At 47.0% G+C, this 24,809-nt stretch overlaps 1 protein-coding gene across 5 annotated transcripts in view; it reads right to left on the minus strand.

Annotated features, from left to right (window-relative positions):
• The window catches only part of LOC110510799 (dynamin-2), a 58,191-nt gene that overhangs the window by 5,307 nt on the left and 28,075 nt on the right, over positions 1-24,809 (minus strand). For 3 of the 5 annotated variants that reach the window (XM_036948931.1, XM_036948930.1, XM_036948929.1), the window contains exons 9-19: positions 24,495-24,630; positions 24,158-24,225; positions 23,748-23,886; positions 17,945-18,031; positions 16,611-16,681; positions 15,063-15,117; positions 14,858-14,968; positions 13,441-13,550; positions 13,194-13,305; positions 9,312-9,476; positions 447-673 (exon numbers count right to left, since the gene is read on the minus strand). In XM_036948931.1, coding sequence (XP_036804826.1) covers positions 447-673; positions 9,312-9,476; positions 13,194-13,305; positions 13,441-13,550; positions 14,858-14,968; positions 15,063-15,117; positions 16,611-16,681; positions 17,945-18,031; positions 23,748-23,886; positions 24,158-24,225; positions 24,495-24,630 — 1,281 coding nt within the window. Of the gene's footprint in view, positions 1-446; positions 674-9,311; positions 9,477-13,193; positions 13,306-13,440; positions 13,551-13,995; positions 14,091-14,857; positions 14,969-15,062; positions 15,118-16,610; positions 16,682-17,944; positions 18,032-22,635; positions 22,775-23,747; positions 23,887-24,157; positions 24,226-24,494; positions 24,631-24,809 lie in introns of those variants that run through there. The other 2 variants (XM_036948933.1, XM_036948932.1) reach the window with 2 other exon arrangements.

Below are 24,809 nucleotides of genomic sequence, written 5' to 3' on the forward strand. Positions count from 1 at the left end.
GATAGAGAGGGGGGGATAGATAGGAGGGGGGAGAAAGAGGGGGGACACACACAGAGAGAGAGAGATAGAGAGGGGGAGAGAGAGGAAGAAAAAGGGGAAATATATTCAGTTTCACATCCAAGTGTACATTAACCTACACGTGAGAGCCTAGTGTGTGTTTGAACATGCGAACTGCATCTGTACATGCGTGTGTGTACATGCGTGTGTGTACAGCTGTGTGTGTGTATATGTGTGTGTGTGTGTACATGCGTGTGTGTACATGTGTGTGTGTACATGTGTGTGTGTGTGTATATGTGTGTGTGTGTGTGTGTGTGTGTGTGTGTGTGTGTGTGTGTGTACATGTGTGTGTGTGTGTGTGTGTACATGTGTGTGTGTGTGTACATGTGTGTGTGTACATGTGTGTGTGTGTACATGTGTGTGTGTACATGTGCATCTCTCTCTGTTACCTGGGTTCCTTGGTCCTCCAGGTGTCGTCTACAGGTGGAGGTACAGGAGCTGACACTGTGGTTGTACTGATGTCTCCTATGATCAGCAGGGCTTCTTTCAGAGCATGGTACATCCTCAACATCTCATCTCTCCTCTGAGCCTGGTCAGTTGACTCCTCCATCAGACTGCCCTGGTCCCCACAGGAATACAGGTAGGCCAACAACTCAGAATGGATGAAGTCTTTAGCCTAGAGAAGGAGAAGGAGAGGGGGGAGGGAGAGAGGAGGAGAAAGGAAGAGGGGGAACGAGGGTAGTGAGAGAGAGAGAGAGAGCGAGCGAGAGAGAGAGAAGGGAGGAGAGAAGAGGGGGAGGGGGAACGAGGGTAGTGAGAGAAAGAGCGAACGGAGGAGAGAAGAGGGGGAATGAGGGTAGTGAGAGAGAGATTGAAGGGAGGAGAGAAGAGGGGGAACGAGTGTAGTGAGAGAGAGATTGAAGGGAGGAGAGAAGAGAGGGAATGAGGGTAGTGAGAGAGAGAAAGAGAGAGAAGAGAGGAGAGAAGAGGGGGAACGAGGGTAGTGAGAGAGAGATTGAAGGGAGGAGAGAAGAGGGGGAACGAGGGTAGTGAGAGAGAGAAAGAGAGAAGAGGGGGAATGAGGGTAGTGAGAGAGAGAAAGAGAGAAGAGGGGGAACGAGGGTAGTAGGAGAGAGATTGAAGGGAGGAGAGAAGAGGGGGAACGAGGGTAGTGCGAGAGAGATTGAAGGGAGGAGAGAAGAGGGGGAACGAGGGTAGTGAGAGAGAGATTGAAGGGAGGAGTGAAGAGGGGGAGGTCTCTCCTCCCAGGTCTCTCCTCCACCCGTTACGGGGTCTGAGACGCCGAGCCTTCCCAGGTCTCGCCTCCACCCGTTACGGGGTCTGAGAAGCCGAGCCTTCCCAGGTCTCTCCTCCACCCGTTACGGGGTCTGAGACGCCGAGCCTTCCCAGGTCTCTCCTCCACCCGTTACGGGGTCTGAGACGCCGAGCCTTCCCAGGTCTCGCCTCTCAGGTCTCGCCTGAGATGCCGAAGCTTCCCACCATTAGCTCTGACAAATTGAAAACTCTGGTCATTGGCAACTCCATTACCCGCAGTATTAGACTTAAAACGAATCATCCAGCGATCATACACTGTTTACCAGGGGCAGGGCTACTGACGTTAAGGCTAATCTGAAGATGGTGCTGGCTAAAGCTAAAACTGGCGAGTGTAGAGAGTATAGAGATATTGTTATCCACGTCGACACCAACAATGTTAGGATGAAACAGTCAGAGATCACCAAGTGCAACATATCTTCAGCTGTAATTTCGCTAGAAAGATGTGTCGGCATCGAGTAATAGTCTCTAGCCCCCTCCCAGTTAGTGGGAGTGATGAGCTCTACAGCAGAGTCTCTGGCCCCCTCCCAGTTAGGGGGAGTTATGAGCTCTACTGCAGAGTCTCTGGCCCCCTCCCAGTTAGTGGGAGTGATGAGCTCTACAGCAGAGTCTCTGCCCCCCTCCCAGTTAGTGGGAGTGATGAGCTCTACAGCAGAGTCTCTGGCCCCCTCCCAGTTAGTGGGAGGGATGAGCTCTACAGCAGAGTCTCTCGCTCCCTCCCAGTTAGGGGGAGTGATGAGCTCTACAGCAGAGTCTCTGGCCCCCTCCCAGTTAGGGGGAGAGATGAGCTCTACAGCAGAGTCTCTGGCCCCCTCCCAGTTAGGGGGAGTGATGAGATCTACAGCAGAGTCTCTGGCCCCCTCCCAGTTAGGGGGAGTTATGAGCTCTACTGCAGAGTCTCTGGCCCCCTCCCAGTTAGGGGGAGTGATGAGCTCTACAGCAGAGTCTCTGGCCCCCTCCCAGTTAGGGGGAGTGATGAGCTCTACAGCAGAGGCTCTGGCCCCCTCCCAGTTAGGGGGAGTGATGAGCTCTACAGCAGAGTCTCTGGCCCCCTCCCAGTTAGGGGGAGTGATGAGCTCTACAGCAGAGTCTCTGGCCCCCTCCCAGTTAGGGGGAGTGATGAGCTCTACAGCAGAGTCTCTGGCCCCCTCCCAGTTAGGGGGAGTGATGAGCTCTACAGCAGAGTCTCTGGCCCCCTCCCAGTTAGGGGGAGTGATGAGCTCTACAGCAGAGTCTCTGGCCCCCTCCCAGTTAGGGGGAGTGATGAGCTCTACAGCAGAGTCTCTGGCCCCCTCCCAGTTAGGGGGAGTGATGAGCTCTACAGCAGAGTCTCTGGCCCCCTCCCAGTTAGGGGGAGTGATGAGCTCTACAGCAGAGTCTCTGGCCCCCTCCCAGTTAGGGGGAGTGATGAGCTCTACAGCAGAGTCTCTGGCCCCCTCCCAGTTAGGGGGAGTGATGAGCTCTACAGCAGAGTCTCTGGCCCCCTCCCAGTTAGGGGGAGTGATGAGCTCTACAGCAGAGTCTCTGGCCCCCTCCCAGTTAGGGGGAGTGATGAGCTCTACAGCAGAGTCTCTGGCCCCCTCCCAGTTAGGGGGAGTGATGAGCTCTACAGCAGAGTCTCTGGCCCCCTCCCAGTTAGGGGGAGTGATGAGCTCTACAGCAGAGTCTCTGGCCCCCTCCCAGTTAGGGGGAGTGATGAGCTCTACAGCAGAGTCTCTGGCCCCCTCCCAGTTAGGGGGAGTGATGAGCTCTACAGCAGAGTCTCTGGCCCCCTCCCAGTTAGGGGGAGTGATGAGCTCTACAGCAGAGTCTCTGGCCCCCTCCCAGTTAGGGGGAGTGATGAGCTCTACAGCAGAGTCTCTGGCCCCCTCCCAGTTAGGGGGAGTGATGAGCTCTACAGCAGAGTCTCTGGCCCCCTCCCAGTTAGGGGGAGTGATGAGCTCTACAGCAGAGTCTCTGGCCCCCTCCCAGTTAGGGGGAGTGATGAGCTCTACAGCAGAGTCTCTGGCCCCCTCCCAGTTAGGGGGAGTGATGAGCTCTACAGCAGAGTCTCTGGCCCCCTCCCAGTTAGGGGGAGTGATGAGCTCTACAGCAGAGTCTCTGGCCCCCTCCCAGTTAGGGGGAGTGATGAGCTCTACAGCAGAGTCTCTGGCCCCCTCCCAGTTAGGGGGAGTGATGAGCTCTACAGCAGAGTCTCTGGCCCCCTCCCAGTTAGGGGGAGTGATGAGCTCTACAGCAGAGTCTCTGGCCCCCTCCCAGTTAGGGGGAGTGATGAGCTCTACAGCAGAGTCTCTGGCCCCCTCCCAGTTAGGGGGAGTGATGAGCTCTACAGCAGAGTCTCTGGCCCCCTCCCAGTTAGGGGGAGTGATGAGCTCTACAGCAGAGTCTCTGGCCCCCTCCCAGTTAGGGGGAGTGATGAGCTCTACAGCAGAGTCTCTGGCCCCCTCCCAGTTAGGGGGAGTGATGAGCTCTACAGCAGAGTCTCTGGCCCCCTCCCAGTTAGGGGGAGTGATGAGCTCTACAGCAGTCTCTGGCCCCCTCCCAGTTAGGGGGAGTGATGAGCTCTACAGCAGAGTCTCTGGCCCCCTCCCAGTTAGGGGGAGTGATGAGCTCTACAGCAGAGTCTCTGGCCCCCTCCCAGTTAGGGGGAGTGATGAGCTCTACAGCAGAGTCTCTGGCCCCCTCCCAGTTAGGGGGAGTGATGAGCTCTACAGCAGAGTCTCTGGCCCCCTCCCAGTTAGGGGGAGTGATGAGCTCTACAGCAGAGTCTCTGGCCCCCTCCCAGTTAGGGGGAGTGATGAGCTCTACAGCAGAGTCTCTGGCCCCCTCCCAGTTAGGGGGAGTGATGAGCTCTACAGCAGAGTCTCTGGCCCCCTCCCAGTTAGGGGGAGTGATGAGCTCTACAGCAGAGTCTCTGGCCCCCTCCCAGTTAGGGGGAGTGATGAGCTCTACAGCAGAGTCTCTGGCCCCCTCCCAGTTAGGGGGAGTGATGAGCTCTACAGCAGAGTCTCTGGCCCCCTCCCAGTTAGGGGGAGAGATGAGCTCTACAGCAGAGTCTCACAACTCAATCGCTGGTTAAACTGTTTTCTGCCCCCCCCCCCCCCCCCCCAAAAGAAAGAATTTGTAGTTAACTGGCCCTCTTTCTGGGACTCACCCACAAACAGGATGAAGCCTGTCCTGCTGAGGAGTGACGGATTCTAATCCTAGCTGGTGGGGTGCTCTCATCTTATCTATCAACATAGAAAGGGCTCTAGCTCCACATTGAGATAGGATGCAACACTAGTGACCATTGTTGATCTTCTAGTCATGAAATCTATGCATCCTACTCAATCACAGTAGGATATACAGTGCCTTGCGAAAGTATTCGGCCCCCTTGAACTTTGCGACCTTTTGCCACATTTCAGGCTTCAAACATAAAGATATAAAACTGTATTTTTTTGTGAAGAATCAACAACAAGTGGGACACAATCATGAAGTGGAACGACATTTATTGGATATTTCAAGTCTCCGTATAAATGCACCTGCACTGTGATAGTCTCAGAGGTCCGTTAAAAGCGCAGAGAGCATCATGAAGAACAAGGAATACACCAGGCAGGTCCGAGATACTGTTGTGAAGAAGCCGGATTTGGATACAAAAAGATTTCCCAAGCTTTAAACATCCCAAGGAGCACTGTGCAAGCGATAATATTGAAATGGAAGGAGTATCAGACCACTGCAAATCTACCAAGACCTGGCCGTCCCTCTAAACTTTCAGCTCATACAAGGAGAAGACTGATCAGAGATGCAGCCAAGAGGCCCATGATCACTCTGGATGAACTGCAGAGATCTACAGCTGAGGTGGGAGACTCTGTCCATAGGACAACAATCAGTCGTATATTGCACAAATCTGGCCTTTATGGAAGAGTGGCAAGAAGAAAGCCATTTCTTAAAGATATCCATAAAAAGTGTTGTTTAAAGTTTGCCACAAGCCACCTGGGAGACACACCAAACATGTGGAAAAAGGTGCTCTGGTCAGATGAAACCAAAATTGAACTTTTTGGCAACAATGCAAAACGTTATGTTTGGCGTAAAAGCAACACAGCTCATCACCATGAACACACCATCCCCACTGTCAAACATGGTGGTGGCAGCATCATGGTTTGGGCCTGCTTTTCTTCAGCAGGGACAGGGAAGATGGTTAAAATTGATGGGAAGATGGATGGAGCCAAATACAGGACCATTCTGGAAGAAAACATGATGGAGTCTGCAAAAGACCTGAGACTGGGACGGAGATTTGTCTTCCAGCAAGACAATGATCCAAAACATAAAGCAAAATCTACAATGGAATGGTTCAAAAATAAACATATCCAGGTGTTAGAATGGCCAAGTCAAAGTCCAGACCTGAATCCAATCGAGAATCTGTGGAAAGAACTGAACACTGCTGTTCACAAATGCTCTCCATCCAACCTAACTGAGCTCGAGCTGTTTTGCAAGGAGGAATGGGAAAAATGTCAGTCTCTCGATGTGCAAAACTGATAGAGACATACCCCAAGCGACTTACAGCTGTAATCACAGCAAAAGGTGGCGCTACAAAGTATTAACTTAAGGGGGCTGAATAATTTTGCACGCCCAATTTTTCAGTTTTTGATTTGTTAAAAAAGTTTGAAATATCCAATAAATGTCGTTCCACTTCATGATTGTGTCCCACTTGTTGTTGATTCTTCACAAAAAAATACAGTTTTATATCTTTATGTTTGAAGCCTGAAATGTGGCAAAAGGTCGCAAAATTCAAGGGGGGCGAATACTTTCGCAAGGCACTGTAGCTACTGTTTTCAGGCCTCCTGGGCCGTTTACAGCGTTCCTCACTGAGCTCCCTGAATTCCTATCGGACCTTGTAGTCATGGCAGATAATGTTCAAAAACAATTGTGACTTGAATATTGACATGGAGAAGTCCACAGATCCACTCTAAAAGGCTTTCGGGTCCATTGTTGACTCAGTGGGCTTTGTCCAACATGTCTCGGGACCTACGTCCAATCAAACGACCAATCATACCCTGGATCTAGTTTTTGCAGATCTACATGTTTTTCCTCGTAGTCCTGGACTATCGGACCACCATATTATTACGTTTGTGATCGCAAAAAAAAATATCAAAAGCCTCGGACAACCCAAAGAGTCCTAGATGCCCTTTCAAAATCCCTCCACCTATCCAAAGACGTCGGAGTGCAAAAATCAGTTGACCACCTAACCGAGGATCTGTACTTAACCTTGATACCCTAGATGCCCTAGAAACTAAAAACGTTTGTCACATGAAACTAGCACCCAGGTATATAAAAAATACCTGAGACCTGAAGCAAGCTTCCAGAAAATTAGAATGAAAATTGGAAGGCTTCCGACTAGCTTGGAAAGACAGTACCATGCAGTATCGAAAAGCCATCACTGTTGCTCGATCAGACTACTTTTCCAGACAAAACGATTCAACATTTATATTGATACTGAACTAAAAAGCAGCATTCCCTAAGTGAGGATGGCCTTCACTTCAGCAGTGACGAATTCAGGAACTTCTTAGACAAAAATATTATGATCATTAGAAAGCAAACTCCTCTTTGAATATTTCAGTCGTCCTGAGTCTGCACAGAACTGCCAAGATGACCTCGAATTAATGGAGACACTCGTTTTTTTTAATCCTGTATCTCTCCACACATTCACACAAATAGTCATGGACTCTATAAACCTTCCAGCTGCCTACTGGACCCTATTACAACTAAACTACTGAAAGAGCTACTTCCTGTGTTTGGCCCTCCTATGTTGAACATATTAAACGTCTCCCTATCCTCCGGATGTGTGTAACCGGTGTGAAATGGCTAGCTAGGTAGCGGTGGTGCGCGCTAATAGCGTTTCAATCGGTGACGTCACTTTCTCTGAGACCTTGAAGTAGTGGTTCCCCTTGCTCTGCAAGGGCAGCGGCTTGGGTAACGATGCTTCGTGGGTCCCGGGCTCGAACCAGCCATTTCACACCAGTTACATTTGTACCAAACCCACTAAAATTGGAAGCAATAAAGCCAATAAAGCCTTTACAAATCAACTTATATCGAATCTCCCCCAAAATGTATTTTAAAGCTGTTGCTCAGCAACTCACTGCCTTCCTGAAGGCAGATCATGTATTAATGTATAAGAAATGCTCCAGTCTGGTTTTAGACCACATCATAATGCTGAGACTGCACCCAGATTGCCTACCCAGGAAACCTGTGTTTCAGAAATAAGGAAGTGGATGGAGGCAAACGTTTTACCTTTGAACTCAGTTCTTGGTCCCAAGACACAAAGAAATGTGCTGTTTGATCCGACTCTGAATCTCGAGGGTTGTTACAGTCGTCTCAAATAAAACTGTGAAGGACCTCGGCGTTACTCTGGACCCTGATCTCAAAAATTATTCAAGCACAGTTTTTTTTCTATCTTTGTAACATGTCTTTTCAAAACATGATGCAGAAAAGCTCATCCATGATTTTGTCACTTCAAGATTAGACTACTGCAATGCTCGACTCTCTCTCTCTCCTCGGATAAATAAACTTCAGCTAGTGCTAAATACGGCTGCTAGAATCTTGACTAGGACCAAAACATGTGATCGTATTACTCCAGTGCTAACCTCTCTACACTGGCTTCCTGTTAATGGCTGATTTCAAGGTTTTACTGCTAACCTACAAAGCATTACATGGACTTGCTCCTACCTATCTCTCTGATTTGGTCCTGTCGTACACACCTACGCGTACGCTACAATCACTAGATGCAATCACTTACTGTCCCTAGAATTTGTAAGCAAACAGCTAGAGGCAGGGCTTTTTCAAATAGAGGTACATCTTTATGGAATGGTCTGCGGAGCCATGTGACAGTCGCAGACTCAGTCTCAACCTCTAAATCTTTATTTTCAGTAGGTCCAATGATTGAGTGTAGTCTGGCCCAGGGGTGCGAGGGTGAATGACAAGGCACTGGAGTGACGAATCACCCTTGCTGTCTCTGCCTAGCCAGCTCCTTAGTCTCTCTACTAGGATTCTCTGCCAAAGGGGATGAGTCACTGGCTTGCTAGTACTCTCCCAAGATATCCCTAGAAGGGGTGAATCACACCATGCAAGGCTATACTCAACCTGAGTGGGTTGAATCACTGACGTGATCTTCCTGTCTGGTTCTGCGCCCCCTCGGGCTCGTGCGGTGGAGGAGATCTTTGTGGGCGAGACACCACCTTGTCTCAGGGTAGTAAGTTGGTGGTCTATTGATATCCCTCTGGTGGTGTCGGGGCTGTGCCTTGGCAAAGTGGGCGGGGTTATATCCTGCCTGGTTGGCCCTGTCCGGGGGTATAGTCGGACAGGGCCACAGTGTCCCTCGACGACCCCCCCTGTATCAGACTCCAGTATCTATGCTGCAATAGTCTATCTGGCGGGGGGAGTAGGGTCAGTCTGGTATAATTCTCCTGTTATATCTGGTATAATTCTCCTGGTATATCTGGTATAATTATCCTGTTATATCTGGTATAATTCTCCTGTTATATCTGGTATAATTCTCCTGTTATATCTGGTATAATTCTCCTGTTATATCTGGTATAATTCTCCTGTTATATCTGGTATAATTCTCCTGTTATATCTGGTATAATTCTCCTGTTATATCTGGTATAATTCTCCTGGTATATCTGGTATAATTCTCCTGCTGTTTGGGGTTTTAGGCTGGGTTTCTGTACAGCACTTTGTGACATCATCTGCTGATGTAAAAAGGGCTTTATAAATACCTTTCATAGATTGGTGTGTGTTTAGGTGCTCTGATTGTGTGTGTGTGTGTGTGTGTGTGTGTGTGTGTGTGTGTGTGTGTGTGTGTGTGTTTAGGTGCTCTGATGTATGTGTGCGTGTTTGCATGTGTGCTCTGATGTGCTCCAGTATATATGTATATGTATGTATGTGTGTGTTTGAGTGAGTGAGTGAGTGAGTGAGTGAGTGAGTGAGTGAGTGAGGTGTCCACTCACGCTGTTGATCATGAGGTGCATGATGGTCTTGGGCATTAGATCCCTGATGGACTTGTTGACGATGCCGATGTAGGAATCCACTAGATTCCTTATGGTCTCAACCTGCCTCTCCAGCTGGGGATCCATAGAGAAGGATTCTGCTGGTCCTGTGTCCTCACTGTCAACCTGGGGGAGGGAGAGAGAGAGGGAGGGAGGGAGGGGGGAGCGAGGGGGGGTGAGGGTGGAGAGAGAGTGAGGGGGGGGATGCATGAGACACATTGAGAAGGATTCTTCTGGTCCTGTGCTTCACTGTCAACCTGGGGGAAGGGAGGAGAGGAGGAGAGTGTACCTGTATGTGTACATGATTGCGTGTATATTTATCCATCCGTGTGTGTGCGTGTACGTCCGTGTGTTACCCAGTGTAAGGTCTGGAGTGTGACGTTACGATCTCTGCTGGTCGGGTACTGTGTAGCAACCTAGCAGCCACAAACGTCCTGGTCTGCTCTAGAAAGCCTATGTGAATTACAGTCGCCAGAATGGACAAACCAATTATTTTACAGACAAATGTTTTGGGCATCGAAAATGTGTTTATTATGATCAAGTTTCGAACCCCATTGTGAATTATTTTAAAGTTCTCTATACATGTAAATGAAGATATCAAGATCTCTAATTAAATACTGGTCCATTCTGACTACTAGATCTGTAATTAAATACTGGTCCATTCTGACTACTAGATCTGTAATTAAATACTGGTCCATTCTGACTACTAGATCTGTAATTAAATACTGAACCATTCTGACTACTAGATCTGTAATTAAATACTGATCCATTCTGACTACTAGATATGTAATTAAATACTGGTCCATTCTGACTACTAGATCTGTAATTAAATACTGATCCATTCTGACTACTAGATCTGTAATTAAATACTGATCCATTCTGACTACTAGATATGTAATTAAATACTGATCCATTCTGACTACTAGATCTGTAATTAAATACTGGTCCATTCTGACTACTAGATCTGTAATTAAATACTGATCCATTCTGACTACTAGATCTGTAATTAAATACTGATCCATTCTGACTACTAGATCTGTAATTAAATACTGATCCATTCTGACTACTAGATCTGTAATTAAATACTGGTCCATTCTGACTACTAGATCTGTAATTAAATAGTGATCCATTCTGACTACTATATCTGTAATTAAATACTGGCCCATTCTGACTACTAGATCTGTAATTAAATACTGATCCATTCTGACTACTAGATCTGTAATTAAATACTGGTCCATTCTGACTACTAGATCTGTAATTAAATACTGATCCATTCTGACTACTAGATATGTAATTAAATACTGGTCCATTCTGACTACATTTGTTGTCACACAGGACCATGTGCTGAAACAGACCAACCACGGGCCGGCCGGCCGGCTACGAGGACCCTCTCAGGCAGCATGATAACAACTACATCGACCATGATCCTTTGCTAGTTACGGCCACTTTCTCCGTGATCCTTAGCGATTATTTTGGTGGCATTCAGCCCCACCCAGCACTATGGATGCATTCAGCCCCACCCAGCAATATGGAGGCATTCAGCCCCCCCCCAGCAATATGGAGGCATTCAGCCCCCCCCCCCCCCCAGCGATATGGAGGTATTCAGCCCCCCCCCAGCAATATGGAGGCATTCAGCCCCCCCCCCCCCAGCAATATGGAGGCATTCAGCCCCACCCAGCAATATGGAGCGCTTCACATTGAAATGCTTGCGGCTTCATGCTCCATCAGGATTTCCAGGAATACGTGGATCCCCATCTACTGTGTGTGTGTGTGTGTGTGTGTGTGTGTGTGTGTGTGTGTTACTGTGTGTGGTGTGTGTGTGTGTGTGTGTGTGTTACTGTGTGTTACTGTGTGTGGTGTGTGTGTGTGTGTGTGTTACTGTGTGTGGTGTGTGTGTTACTGTGTGTGGTGTGTGTGTGTGTGTTACTGTGTGTGGTGTGTGTGTGTGTGTGTGTTACTGTGTGTGGTGTGTGTGTGTGTGTGTGTGTGTTACTGTGTGTGGTGTGTGTGTGGTGTGTGTGTGTGTGTGTGTGTGTGTGTTACTGTGTGTGGTGTGTGTGTGTGTGTGTTACTGTGTGTGGTGTGTGTGTGTGTGTTACTGTGTGTGGTGTGTGTGTGTGTGTGTGTTACTGTGTGTGGTGTGTGTGTGTGTGTGTGTGTGTGTGGTGTGTGTGTGTGTGTGTGTGTGTTACTGTGTGTGGTGTGTGTGTGGTGTGTGTGTTACTGTGTGTGGTGTGTGTGTGGTGTGTGTGTGTGTGTGTGTTACTGTGTGTGGTGTGTGTGTGGTGTGTGTGTGTGTGTGTGTTACTGTGTGTGTGTGTGTGTGTGTGTGTGTTACTGTGTGTGGTGTGTGTGTGTGGTGTGTGTGTGTGTGTGCGTGTGGTGTGTGTGTGTGGTGTGTGTGTGTGTGTGTTTGTGGTGTGTGTGTGGTGTGTGTGTGTGTGTGTGTGTGGTGTGTGTGTGTGTGTGTGTGTGTGTGTGTGTGTGGTGTGTGTGTGGTGTGTGGTGTGTGGTGTGTGTGGTGTGTGGTGTGTGTGTGGTGTGGTGTGTGTGGTGTGTGTGTGTGGTGTGTGTGGTGTGTGTTACTGTCAGAAATGAAGAGCTAAAGAGCAATAGCTAATTTTAAGAGTCTGATGGCGACTTTGAACATTTAGCTACTAATAAAATAATATAAGATGTTTTAGCTACTAATAAGATGTTTTAGCTACTAATAAGATGTTTTAGCTACTAATAAGATGTTTTTATTTTTCAAAATAAATCATGTTTTTCGTTTGGAGTGAGAAAGAGACTTGTATCCTGTGTGTGTGTGTGTGTGTGTGTGTGTGTGTGTGTGTGTGTGTGTGTGTGTGTGTGTGTTTTACTATCCTTGTGGGGACATTTTGCCGATCCCCACAAGGAAAAAGGCTATTTTAGGCTCAGGGTTAGAGTTAAGGTTGGGGTTTAGGTTTAGGGTTAAGTTTAGAGTTATGATTAGGTTTAGGGTTAAGGTTAGGGTTATGATTAGGTTTAGGGGTAAGGTTAGGGTTATGATTAGGTTTAGGGGTAAGTTTAGAGTTATGATTAGGTTTAGGGTTAAGGTTAGGGTTATGATTAGGTTTAGGGGTAAGTTTAGAGTTATGATTAGGTTTAGGGTTAAGGTTAGGGTTATGATTAGGTTTAGGGTTAAGTTTAGAGTTATGATTAGGTTTAGGGGTAAGGTTAGGGTTATGATTAGGTTTAGGGTTAAGTTTAGAGTTATGATTAGGTTTAGGGTTAAGTTTAGAGTTATGATTAGGTTTAGGGTTAAGGTTAGGGTTATGATTAGGTTTAGGGGTAAGGTTAGGGTTATGATTAGGTTTAGGGGTAAGTTTAGAGTTATGATTAGGTTTAGGGTTAAGGTTAGGGTTATGATTAGGTTTAGGGGTAAGTTTAGAGTTATGATTAGGTTTAGGGTTAAGGTTAGGGTTATGATTAGGTTTAGGGTTAAGTTTAGAGTTATGATTAGGTTTAGGGGTAAGGTTAGGGTTATGATTAGGTTTAGGGTTAAGTTTAGAGTTATGATTAGGTTTAGGGTTAAGGTTAGGGTTATGATTAGGTTTAGGGGTAAGGTTAGGGTTATGATTAGGTTTAGGGGTAAGGTTAGGGTTATGATTAGGTTTAGGGGTAAGGTTAGGGTTATGATTAGGTTTAGGGGTAAGTTTAGGGTTATGATTAGGTTTAGGGGTAAGTTTAGGGTTATGATTAGGTTAAGGGTTAAGGTTAGGGTTAGATTTTGGGTTAGGGATTTGAGAAAATAGGATTTTGGATGGGAATCAATTCTTTGGTCCTCAAAAGTACAGCAATACAAAACTGTGTGTGTTTTACCTGGTCTTTCTCAGGGTAAACTCCAGCTCTGAGGAACGAAGCCTTCCAGCTGTCTACATCCTCCTGTGTGTCACAGGCCAGCTCTATCTGACGTAGGTCCTTATACACGTTCCTGGAATGCGCACACACACACACGCACACACGCGCGCGCACGCACGCACACACACACACACTTAGTTATTGACAAAGTACACACACTCAGTATTTCTAAACATTACAGACACTGTTTACAGATACACACACACACCTGGACTCGGTGTTGAAGATGGCGAATGTGTGTTTTGTGGACATGAAACCTTTCTCCACGTCTCTCAGCTTCAGATTATCTAGAGGCAGCATGTACTTCTTCTCTTTCTCCTGGAGACACACACAGTTATACACACACACACATACACACACACACACACACACACACGCACACGCACGCACACAGTTAGACACACACACACACAGTTACACACACACAGTTATAAACACACACACACACACACACACACACACACACACACACACACACACACACACACACACACACACACACACACACACACACACACAAACACACACACAGCATGTACTCATTCTCTTTCTCCTGGAGACACACACAGTTAGACACACACAACACACACACACACACACAGTTATACACGGAGCGGCAGGGTAGCCTAGTGGTTAGAGCGTTGGACAAGTAACCGGAAGGCCGCAAGTTCAAATCCCCGAGCTGACAAGGTACAAATCTGTCATTCTGCCCCTGAACAGGCAGTTAACCCACTGTTCCTAGACCAGTTAACCCACTGTTCCTAGGCCGTCATTGAAAATAAGAATTTGTTCTTAACTGACTTGCCTAGTTAAATGAAGTTTAAAAAATAGACACAGCATGTGCTTCTTCTCTTTCTCCTGGATACACAGACACAACACACAAACACATAAAAAGAAGACATCATCTGATTCAGTAGCTATCTAGTGAGTTAGCTAACTGTCTCGGTGACATCATCTGATTCAGTAGCTATCTAGTGAGTTAGCTAACTGTCTCGGTGACATCATCTGATTCAGTAGCTATCTAGTGAGTTCGCTAACTGTCTAGGTGACATCATCTGATTCAGTAGCTATCTAGTTAGTTAGCTAACTGTCTAGGTGACATCATCTGATTCAGTAGCTATCTAGTTAGTTAGCTAACTGTCTAGGTGACATCATCTGATTCAGTAGCTATCTAGTGAGTTCGCTAACTGTCTAGGTGACATCATCTGATTCAGTAGCTATCTAGTTAGTTAGCTAACTGTCTAGGTGACATCATCTGATTCAGTAGCTATCTAGTTAGTTAGCTAACTGTCTAGGTGACATCATCTGATTCAGTAGCTATCTAGTGAGTTCGCTAACTGTCTAGGTGACATCATCTGATTCAGTAGCTATCTAGTGAGTTAGCTAACTGTCTAGGTGACATCATCTGAATATCCTGAATGTCTAAGACAACAATGGTATCTGGTTGAGCGTTGGATCCGGTCAAGCCACTAGCCATAGTATTAAGCTTGCTTGGGTAAACCAGGCATTCACCAATATGCATTGGTCTCTGGTTCAAATGTTTAAGAAACAAGTGCATCGGTCTTCCATATAACCCCCCCCACCCACGCACGCACCCCCACACACACACACTCCCCCTTCCTTACCTCCTCATCCTTGTACCAGGACAGTGACTCTGCAGTCAGGACGAACCAGTAGTCTTTGGACCCCCCCTTCATAATGCTTATGTTGATAGTGAGCCAGCCCCTCCGGATCACCTACACACAGCGGGACAGACCATTAGTTCAGGATAGGGGGGTGAGAGAGAGAGAGAAGTAAAGGAGAGAGGAGGAGGGTAGTTTTTTGTGGTACCTGGTTTGGCATCACTCTCTTCTTGTTGTTAATAGCAGTGGTCCTCTGTTGCGCGCTACAAGGGAGACAGAGGCCAGATAGAAAGACTATCACATACGGGGTGCTTCCCAATCATCTCTCCTTCTTCCTGAAGTGTGCGCTCGTTCACTACTCCCCACAAGTTTAAAAGCATTGAATTGGTGGAGTAGGCATGGGCTAGATAGGAGTTTCAATATATCAGTTGTTTCCTTTCAAATCAGTGAAGGGAAGTGAACAAGTGCACACTTTGGGAGAAAGGAGAGATAATTGGGACACAGACGTGGACAACTGACATGAAGTGCATAAACTATAACCTCTACAGGATCAGCGGGACGGTTGAGCTAACGAAGGCTAATGCGATTAGCATGAGGTTGTAAGTAACAAGAACATTTGCCAGGACATATCATATCTATTTGCCAGACATATCTGATATTGGCAGAAAGCTTATGTAACAGTATAATTTTAGACCGTCCCCTCGCCCATACCCGGGCGCGAACCAGGGACCTTCTGCACACATCAACAACTGACACCCACGAAGCATCGTTACCCATCGCTCCATAAAAGCCGCGGCCCTTGCAGAGCAAGGGGAACTACTACTTCGAGGTCTCAGAGCAAGTGATGTCACTGATTGAAACGCTATTTAGCGCGCACCGCTAACTAAGCTAGCCGTTTCACATCCATTACACTCACCCCCCTTTTGACCTCCTCCTTTTCCGCAGCAACCAGTGATCCGGGTCACGGCACCAATGTAACAGTATAATTTTAGACCATACCCGGGCGCGAACCAGGGACCTTCTGCACACATCAACAACTGACACCCACGAAGCATCGTTACCCATCGCTCCACAAAAGCCGCGGCCCTTGCAGAGCAAGGGGAACAACTACTTCAAGGACTCAGAGCAAGTGACGTCACTGATTGAAATGCTATTTAGCGCGCACCGCTAACTAAGCTAGCCGTTTCACATCCGTTACACTTAAATTCTTGTTAATCTAACTGCACTGTCCAATTTACAGTAGCTATTGCAGTGAAATAATACCATGCTATTGTTTGAGGAGAGTCCACAGTTATGAACTTGAAAATGTATTAATAAACCAATTAGGCACATTTGGGCAGTCTTGATACAACATTTTGAACAGAAATGCAATGGTTCATTGGCTCAGTCTAAAACTTTGCACTGACACTGCTGACATCTAGTGGCCAAAATCTAAATTGCACCTGGGTTGGAATAATAAATTATGGCCTTTCTCTTGCATTTCAAAGATGATGGTACAAAAAAATTACAAAATAACATATTTTTTCTTTGTATTATCTTTTACCAGATCTTTTATCTTTGCTTCAGGTCCTGAGCTACAGGCAGTTAGATTTTGGTGAGTCATTTTAGGTGAAAATTGAAAAAAAGGGGCTAATCCTTAAGAAGTAGGTCGTTGCTAGGGGTTACATAGGTGAAAGTTGAAAGGTCGGTGCTAGGGGTTACATAGGCAGGTGAACGTTGAAAGGTCGTTGCTAGGGGTTACTAGAGGTCAACTCACTTTGCGAAGCCAATGAAGTCCTCATGGTTTGTGTTGATGTAAGACAGCTCAATGTCAATCAACAGCAGCACCTGAAACAGACAGACAGACAGACAGACAGACAGACAGACAGACAGACAGACAGACAGGTTGGGTCAAATCAAATCAAATTGTATTAGTCACATGCGCCGAATACAACAGGTACCTCACAGTGAAATGCTTACTTACAAGCCCCTAACCAACAGTGCAGTTTGAAAAAATACGGATAAGAATAAGAGATAAAAGTAACAAGTAATTAAAGAGGAGCAGTAAAAAATAACAACATATACAGGGGGGGCGGGACAGAGTCAATGTGAGAGGGGCACATTGAGGTAATATGTACATGTAGGTAGAGTTAATTAAAGTGACTATGCATAGATGACAACAGAGAGTGGCAGTGGTGTGGAGAGGGGAGGGGGGCAATGTGAATAGTCTGGGTAGCCATTTGACTAGATGTCAGCCTCTCTTTCTCTCCCACTCGCCCCTCTCTCTCTCTCTCTCTCCATCTATCTCTCACTCTCATCTGGTCCCTGGTTTTGATGTCTCTCTCTCTCTCATCTATCTCTCTCTCTCACCTGGTCTCTGGTTTTGATGTCTCTCTCTCACCTGGTCTCTGGTTTTGATGTCTCTCTCTCACCTGGTCTCTAGTTTTGATGTCTCTTTCTCTCTCACCTGGTCTCTGGTTTTGATGTATCTTTCTCTCCCACCTGGTCGCTGGTTTTGATGTCTCTTTCTATCCCACCTGGTCTCTGGTTTTGATGTCTCTCTCGCTCCATCTATCTCTCTCTAGCTCACCTGGTCTTGATGTCTCTCTCTCTCATCTATCTCTCTATCTCACCTGGTCTCTGGTTTTGATGTCTTTCTCTCACCTGGTCACTGGTTTTGATGTCTCTCTCTCCATCTATCTCTCACTCTCAACTGGTCTCTGGTTTTGATGTCTCACTCTCCATCTATCTCTCACTCTCACCTGGTCTCTGGTTTTGATGTCTCACTCTCACCTGGTCACTGGTTTTGATGTCTCTCTCTCACCTGGTCACTGGTTTTGATGTCTCTCTCTCCATCTATCTCTCACTCTCACCTGGTCTCTGGTTTTGATGTCTCTCTCTCCATCTATCTCTCACTCTCACCTGGTCTCTGGTTTTGATGTCTCTCTCTCACCTGGTCACTGGTTTTGATCTCTCTCTCCATCTATCTCTCACTCTCACCTGGTCTCTGGTTTTGATGTCTCTCTCTCCATCTACCTCTCTCTCTCACCTGGTCTCTGGTTTTGATGTCTCACTCTCACCTGGTCTTTGGTTTTGATGTCTCTCTCTCACCTGGTCTTTGGTTTTGATGTCTCTCTCTCTGACGTAGGTTGTGACGATTCTCTCTGTCTCTTCTCTCAGTTTGGGGTAGGAGCCAAGCTGTGGAACAACACACAATGCTGCAGGTACTGACGGCACACACACACACACAATCACACACACATGCATGCACACACACACACACATAAAATTGCACACACATGCATGCACACACACACACACACACGCACACACAATCACACACACATGCATCAACACGCACACACACACACACACCTCTCTCTCACTCAGACACACACCATCCATTCAGCCAAACAAACACACCCCTAGTGATTGACATGTGTAGGGGACAGACAGTTAGCATAGAGGGGTCATCCATCCAGCCAAACAGACACACCCCCTAGTGATTGACATGTATAGGAGACAGACAGTTCAACATAGAGGGGTCATGCAGATAGGACATTGATCCTGCTTGGTAGTATATCTGGTATAAACTAACATCAACCAGTTTGAATCTAGGAAAACCAGATTAAATTAACACAAACTGGTTTGAGGCATGTTTTATCTGATTTAGGAGATTTGTATCTGGTTTTAGCAAGCATGCTCACAATACTGTCATCAATATCCCACAAGTATCTCAGCATGCTCACAATACTGTCATCAATACCCCACAGGTATCCCAGCATGCTCACAATACTGTCATCAATATCCCACAGGTATCCCAGCATGCTCACAATACTGTCATCAATATCCCACAGGTATCCCAGCATGCTCACAATACTGTCATCAATATCCCACAAGTATCCCAGCATGCTCACAATACTGTCATCAATACCCCACAGGTATCCCAGCATGCTCACAATACTGTCATCAATATCCCACAAGTATCCCAGCATGCTCACAATACTGTCATCAATACCCCACAGGTATCCCAGCATGCTCACAATACTGTCATCAATATCCCACAGGTATCCCAGCATGCTCACAATACTGTCATCAATATCCCACAGGTATCCCAGCATGCTCACAATACTGTCATCAATATCCCACAGGTATCCCAGCATGCTCACAATACTGTCATCAATATCCCACAGGTATCCCAGCATGCTCACAATGCTGTCATCAATATCCCACAGGTATCCCAGCATGCTCACAATACTGTCATCAATATCCCACAGGTATCCCAGCATGCTCACAATACTGTCATCAATATCCCACAGGTATCTCAGCATGCTCCACTATACTGTCATCAATATCCCACAGGTATCCCAGCATGCTCACAATAATGTCATCAATATCCCACAGGTATCCCAGCATGCTCACAATACTGTCATCAATATCCCACAGGTATCCCAGCATGCTCACAATACTGTCATCAATATCCCACAGGTATCCCAGCATGCTCACTATACTGTCATCAATATCCCACAGGTATCCCAGCATGCTCACAATACTGTCATCAATATCCCACAGGTATCCCAGCATGCTCACAATACTGTCATCAATATCCCACAGGTATCCCAGCATGCTCACAATACTGTCATCAATATCCCACAGGTATCCCAGCATGCTCACTATACTGTCATCAATATCCCACAGGTATCCCAGCATGCTCACAATACTGTCATCAATAACCCACAGGTATCCCAGCATGCTCACAATACTGTCATCAATATCCCACAGGTATCCCAGCATGCTCACAATACTGTCATCAATATCCCACAGGTATCCCAGCATGCTCACAATACTGTCATCAATAACCCACAGGTATCCCAAGCTGAGCACTAATGCCATTTTATTGATTTAGCGAAGGAGAGTCCAACTCTGTCTGCTGGTTTCATTATCTTCTCTCAACTTGTGTTCAGTTAAGACCTGGACAACCAGGTCAGGGTAGTTCAATAAGACCTGGACAACCAGGTCAGGGTAGTTCAATAAGACCTGGACAACCAGGTCAGGGCAGTTCAATAAGACCTGGACAACCAGGTCAGGGCAGTTCAATAAGACCTGGACAACCAGGTCAGGGCAGTTCAATAAGACCTGGACAACCAGGTCAGGGCAGTTCAATAAGACCTGGACAACCAGGTCAGGGCAGTTCAATAAGACCTGGGCAACCAGGTCAGGGCAGTTCAATAAGACCTGGACAACCAGGTCAGGGCAGTTCAATAAGACCTGGACAACCAGGTCAGGGCAGTTCAATAAGACCTGGACAACCAGGTCAGGGCAGTTCAATAAGACCTGGACAACCAGGTCAGGGCAGTTCCTTAAGACCTGGACAACCAGTTCAGGGCAGTTACTAACTAAACAGTCTGAATTGATCAATCTGAGAGAGGAGTGAAAACCTGCAGACATGGAATGAGTTTGACGCCTGTGATTTAGCATATTAGCACAAGGTGAGTTAGGGAACAGAGGTGAGAGTCACAGAGAGGATTTAAAGACACAGCAGGAACGTTCTGATTGGTCAAAAGTAGGGGTGAGTGACTGGACATGGTTGGGTAAGCATAGGAAAGAATGTGTCACACAGAACATCTTCCCCCTGAGCTACATAGGGGGAACGATAAAGACAAAGGTTTCGGGGCTGACGTTTTAAGCTGAGATAAGGGGAGGTGAGTGTTTTGATTGGGTAATTGAGTGAGGGGTGGGGTGAAGGGAGGTTGAAGCAACAATCACTGTGAGGAAGGGGGCGGGTGTGGAATCAGAGGGAGGGGCTGTTGGATTTAGCGGCAGAGGTCGCATTCCAGGCCGACTACATAGAGCCCCACAGTGGAGGTGTTGTAATACCCATAAAACCTAGTGGTCAAACAGGGAAAGGCTTCCAATTGTCTCTCCACCCTTCAGTTTCCCCATAGGACATTATAGAAACACGTGAAATAAGGGCTGTGTTTTGGGTATGTTGACCCCGGTGTGACGTTCTGATAACCACGTCAATCTCTCTCGGACAAGGTGACTTTTATCAGTATATTCGGCTCTATTTACTCTCAGATTTGAAAATGCTGATTAGCATCAAAGTAGACATCATGTAAAACTACAAGTCCCTGCAGGCTCCTGCACGGCGTCTCTAGATGACACCTTTGCTATCGGGTATTGTGTCAAAACTTGCACAACACTTTTCACAGAATTGTCCATTTACAGAATTGTATCCAATTTATTCATGACTAAATGTATCTAACATTAGAGAGCTGATCCAGAGATTCTTACCTTGGCCTGGAATCGGCAGTCTGGTCCAGATTACGATAACCATTTTAGCAGCTAAATAGCATTTCATTTTTTTTGGGGGGGGGGGGGTAAATACAGGCGACTATATTGATAAAAGTCACCTTGTCCTAGAGAGATTTACGCGGTTATGAAAATGTCCCGCCAGGGTGAACCTACACGAAACACAGACATTATTTCAAGACTTTTCTAAAATCCCCTATGGGAAGAATTTATGGTGGAAAAATGATTGGAAACAGTTCCTTGTTTGACAGCTAGGTTTTATGGGTATTATGACTCATACTGTGGTACTCTATTGCAGTCATTGCAGTGTATCAAACAATGTTTGCGTGCCACGTCACTGACTGTGCAGTCAGGCATCAGATTACTACATGATATGTTGTGGTTTGTTGTTAAATATGCTAAACACCTATCCAGGCGTTGTCTGCAATGTAGTCAGCCTGGAACACGGCCAATGCTTATGAGGGGGGGGGGGGGGGGGTAGTGACTATACAGACAGCAATAATTCTACCCAGAGGGGCGAGGAGAAATTAAATCAATTGGGGAGAGTGGAGGAAGAGGAGAAGGAGGGGTGGAGGGAGGGAGGGTGGAGGGGTTAGAGACTAGCAGGAGAAGTGGTAGAAACACAGTTCTCTTCATTCTCTCCATCAATTTATTGGGTACGTTCCAATACTATCTCCTTCTTCCTAAAGTGTACACTCGTTCCCTACTTCCCACACATCTAATACATTAGATCGGTGAAGGCATGTGGCTAGAGAGGGAGTTTCCACAGTCATTTCAGTCATTTCCTTGAAAGGAAGTGAACGAGTGCACTCTTTGGGAGTAAGGAAAGACAATCTGGACGCAGCCGCTGTCCCTCTTCTCTCTTCCCTCCTTCCTTCTTTCCTTCCCTCCACTGTCCCTCTTCTCTCTTCCCTCCTTCCTTCTTTCCTTCCCTCCACTGTCCCTCTTCTCTCTTCCCTCCTTCCTTCTTTCCTTCCCTCCACTGTCCCTCTTCTCTCTTCCCTCCTTCCTTCTTTCCTTCCCTCCGCAGTCCCTCTTCTCTCTTCCCTCCTTCCTTCTTTCCTTCCATCCACTGTCCCTCTTCTCTCTTCCCTCCTTCCTTCTTTCCTTCCCTCCACTGTGATTCTTCTCTCTTCACTCCTTCCTTCTTTCCTTCCCTCCACTGTCCCTCTTCTCTCTTCCCTCCTTCCTTCTTTCCTTCCCTCCACTGTCCCTCTTCTCTCTTCCCTCCTTCCTTCTTTCCTTCCCTCCACTGTCCCTCTTCTCTCCTTTCTTTCCTTCCCTCCACTGTCCCTCTTCTCTCTTCCCTCCTTCTTTCTTTCCTTCCCTCCACTGTCCCTCTTCTCTCTTCCCTCCCTCCTTTCTTCTTTCCTTCCCTCCACTGTCCCTCTTCTCTCTTCCCTCCTTCCTTCTTTCCTTCCCTCCACTGTCCCTCTTCTCTCTTCCCTCCTTCCTTCTTTCCTTCCCTCCACTGTGATTCTTCTCTTTACCTTTCCGGTACACTTCTTGACGAGGGAGGTGAGCTCGGACAGGACGAGGTCCACGCATTTCAGACAGGGCTCTTTCAGTTTAATGATCTGCTTTTTCACTATGGCCTCAAAGGCTAGGTCAGGGGTGAACAGGCCTGTTCTGGAGCATCGTGGGAGATGTAGTTTATCACGGTAGGGCAGGAGAAGGAGGAGCCAGGGAGTGGGAGGAGTCATTGAAGTGGGGAGGTGTCCGGAAGTGGGAGGGGTCCGTGAGTGGGAGGGGTCATGGTGGGGAGGAGTCAGGGAAGTCCGGAAGTGATAGAAACAGATTAAGAGAGGGAGAGAGGTCGGGGAGCAGTGAAAGAGAGAAATAAAATAAAAGAGAGAGATGGAGGGATAGAGGGAGAATAACACAGAGAGAGAGAGAGAGAGAGAGAGAGAGGGAGAGAGGGAGAGAGAGAGATAAAAGGCATTTTGTTTAGTCAGTTAGTTTATACTGGCATCTGTTACTAAACTTTGACATCCACTAAGTTACAAGGTGTGTGTGTGTGTGTGTGTGTGTGTGGGTGTGTGTGTGTGTGTGTGTGTGTGTGTGTGTGTCAATCTGCAGTTTGTCTTCAGGGGGAACCAGAGACACGTGAGGAGAAACATAAACAGTCTCACACATCTCACAGCACAACATCCTGAAAACAGTAGAAGAAAGCTGCACATCGCCCCCCTGTGGGCATGTCAGGCATTACAGTCTCCATGCTCCCTGGTGTGAAGTCTCCCCTAGGTACAGATCTAGGATCAGCTTCTCTTCCCCAAAATTCTAAACTAAACAAATCGTTAACCATTAGTGTGGAAAATGCTAAACTGACCCCAGATCAGCTTTTAGGATCAACTTCACCCTACACAGTACAGTACCATGCAGTGCACTATCCTGGGGCCTAGATTAGCATGGTAGCATTAAAGGCTAGCTCCATAGCGCCCCCATGTGGACTGGAGTAACATGACAGGACATTACATGCTCCATGCGGTGCACTACGCAGGGGCCGAGGTTAGCATGGTAGCATTAAAGGCTAGCTCCATAGCGCTCCCATGTGGCCTGGAGTAACATGACAGGGCTTTACAGGCTCCATGCAGCGAGGTACCTTATTGGTGCACTGGCGCACGGTGTTGATGAGCTCCTGGATCACCAGGTCCATACATTTCAGACAGGGCTCTTTCAGCTTAATGATCTGCTTTTTCACTATGGCCTCAAAGGCTAGGTCAGGGGTGAACAGGCCTGTTCTGGAGGGGGCACACAGACAGACACACAGACATGTAGGTAGAGGCAGGTGGAAAGACAGACAGACAGACAGACAGACAGACAGAAATGTAGGTAAAAACTGACACACAGACATGTAGGCAGAGACAGACAGACAGACAGACACATATGTAGGTAGAGACAGACACAGACATGTAGACAGACAAACATGAAATCAGACAGACAGACAGATAGAGATAGAGACAGATAGGTAGATAGAGAGGGAGATAGAGACAGACAGGTAAATATACTTGCCTCACTCCATGGATGTTCTTGATTGCATAACTGATCTCTCTCCTCAACTCCTTCTCATCAAACTCCATCTGAACACAACACACAGACGGGAAATCAGTGTGTGTGTTTTTGGTTTTACTAGGTACCAGACGTCCTCACATAGACAGTAAAACAAGGAACATTCTGAGAAGTGGGGACATTTCGCTGGTCCTCACAAGGAAAAATACTATTTTAAGCTTAGGGTTTAGGGTTAGGGTTACGGTTAGGGTTTGGGTTAGGGATAGGGATTTTGATTGGGAATACATTTTTGGGTCCCCACAAGGATAGTAAAACAATTTGTGTGTGTGTGTGTGTGTACCTTGACCAGTTCGAAGGGGAATCTCTCGTGGAAGATCCTGTTGATTCTAGCTCCTCCAGAGAGCTCCGCAGTATCCACCTGATCACCTGATCCCTCAATACGCTTCTCAAAGTCTACACCAAACTGCTGAACCATCCTACACACACACACAGACACACACACGCACACGCACACGCACACACACACACACACACACACACACACACACACACAGTCATATTACAAAAGTACTGACAGTCAGATATAGTATATATATGTGTGTGTGTGTGTTTATATACTGACTGCAGTAGGGCCTTGGTCTTGTGTGTGTGTGTG

Source organism: Oncorhynchus mykiss, chromosome 17 (genome assembly GCF_013265735.2).
Source record: "Oncorhynchus mykiss isolate Arlee chromosome 17, USDA_OmykA_1.1, whole genome shotgun sequence".
NCBI lineage: Eukaryota > Metazoa > Chordata > Actinopteri > Salmoniformes > Salmonidae > Oncorhynchus > Oncorhynchus mykiss.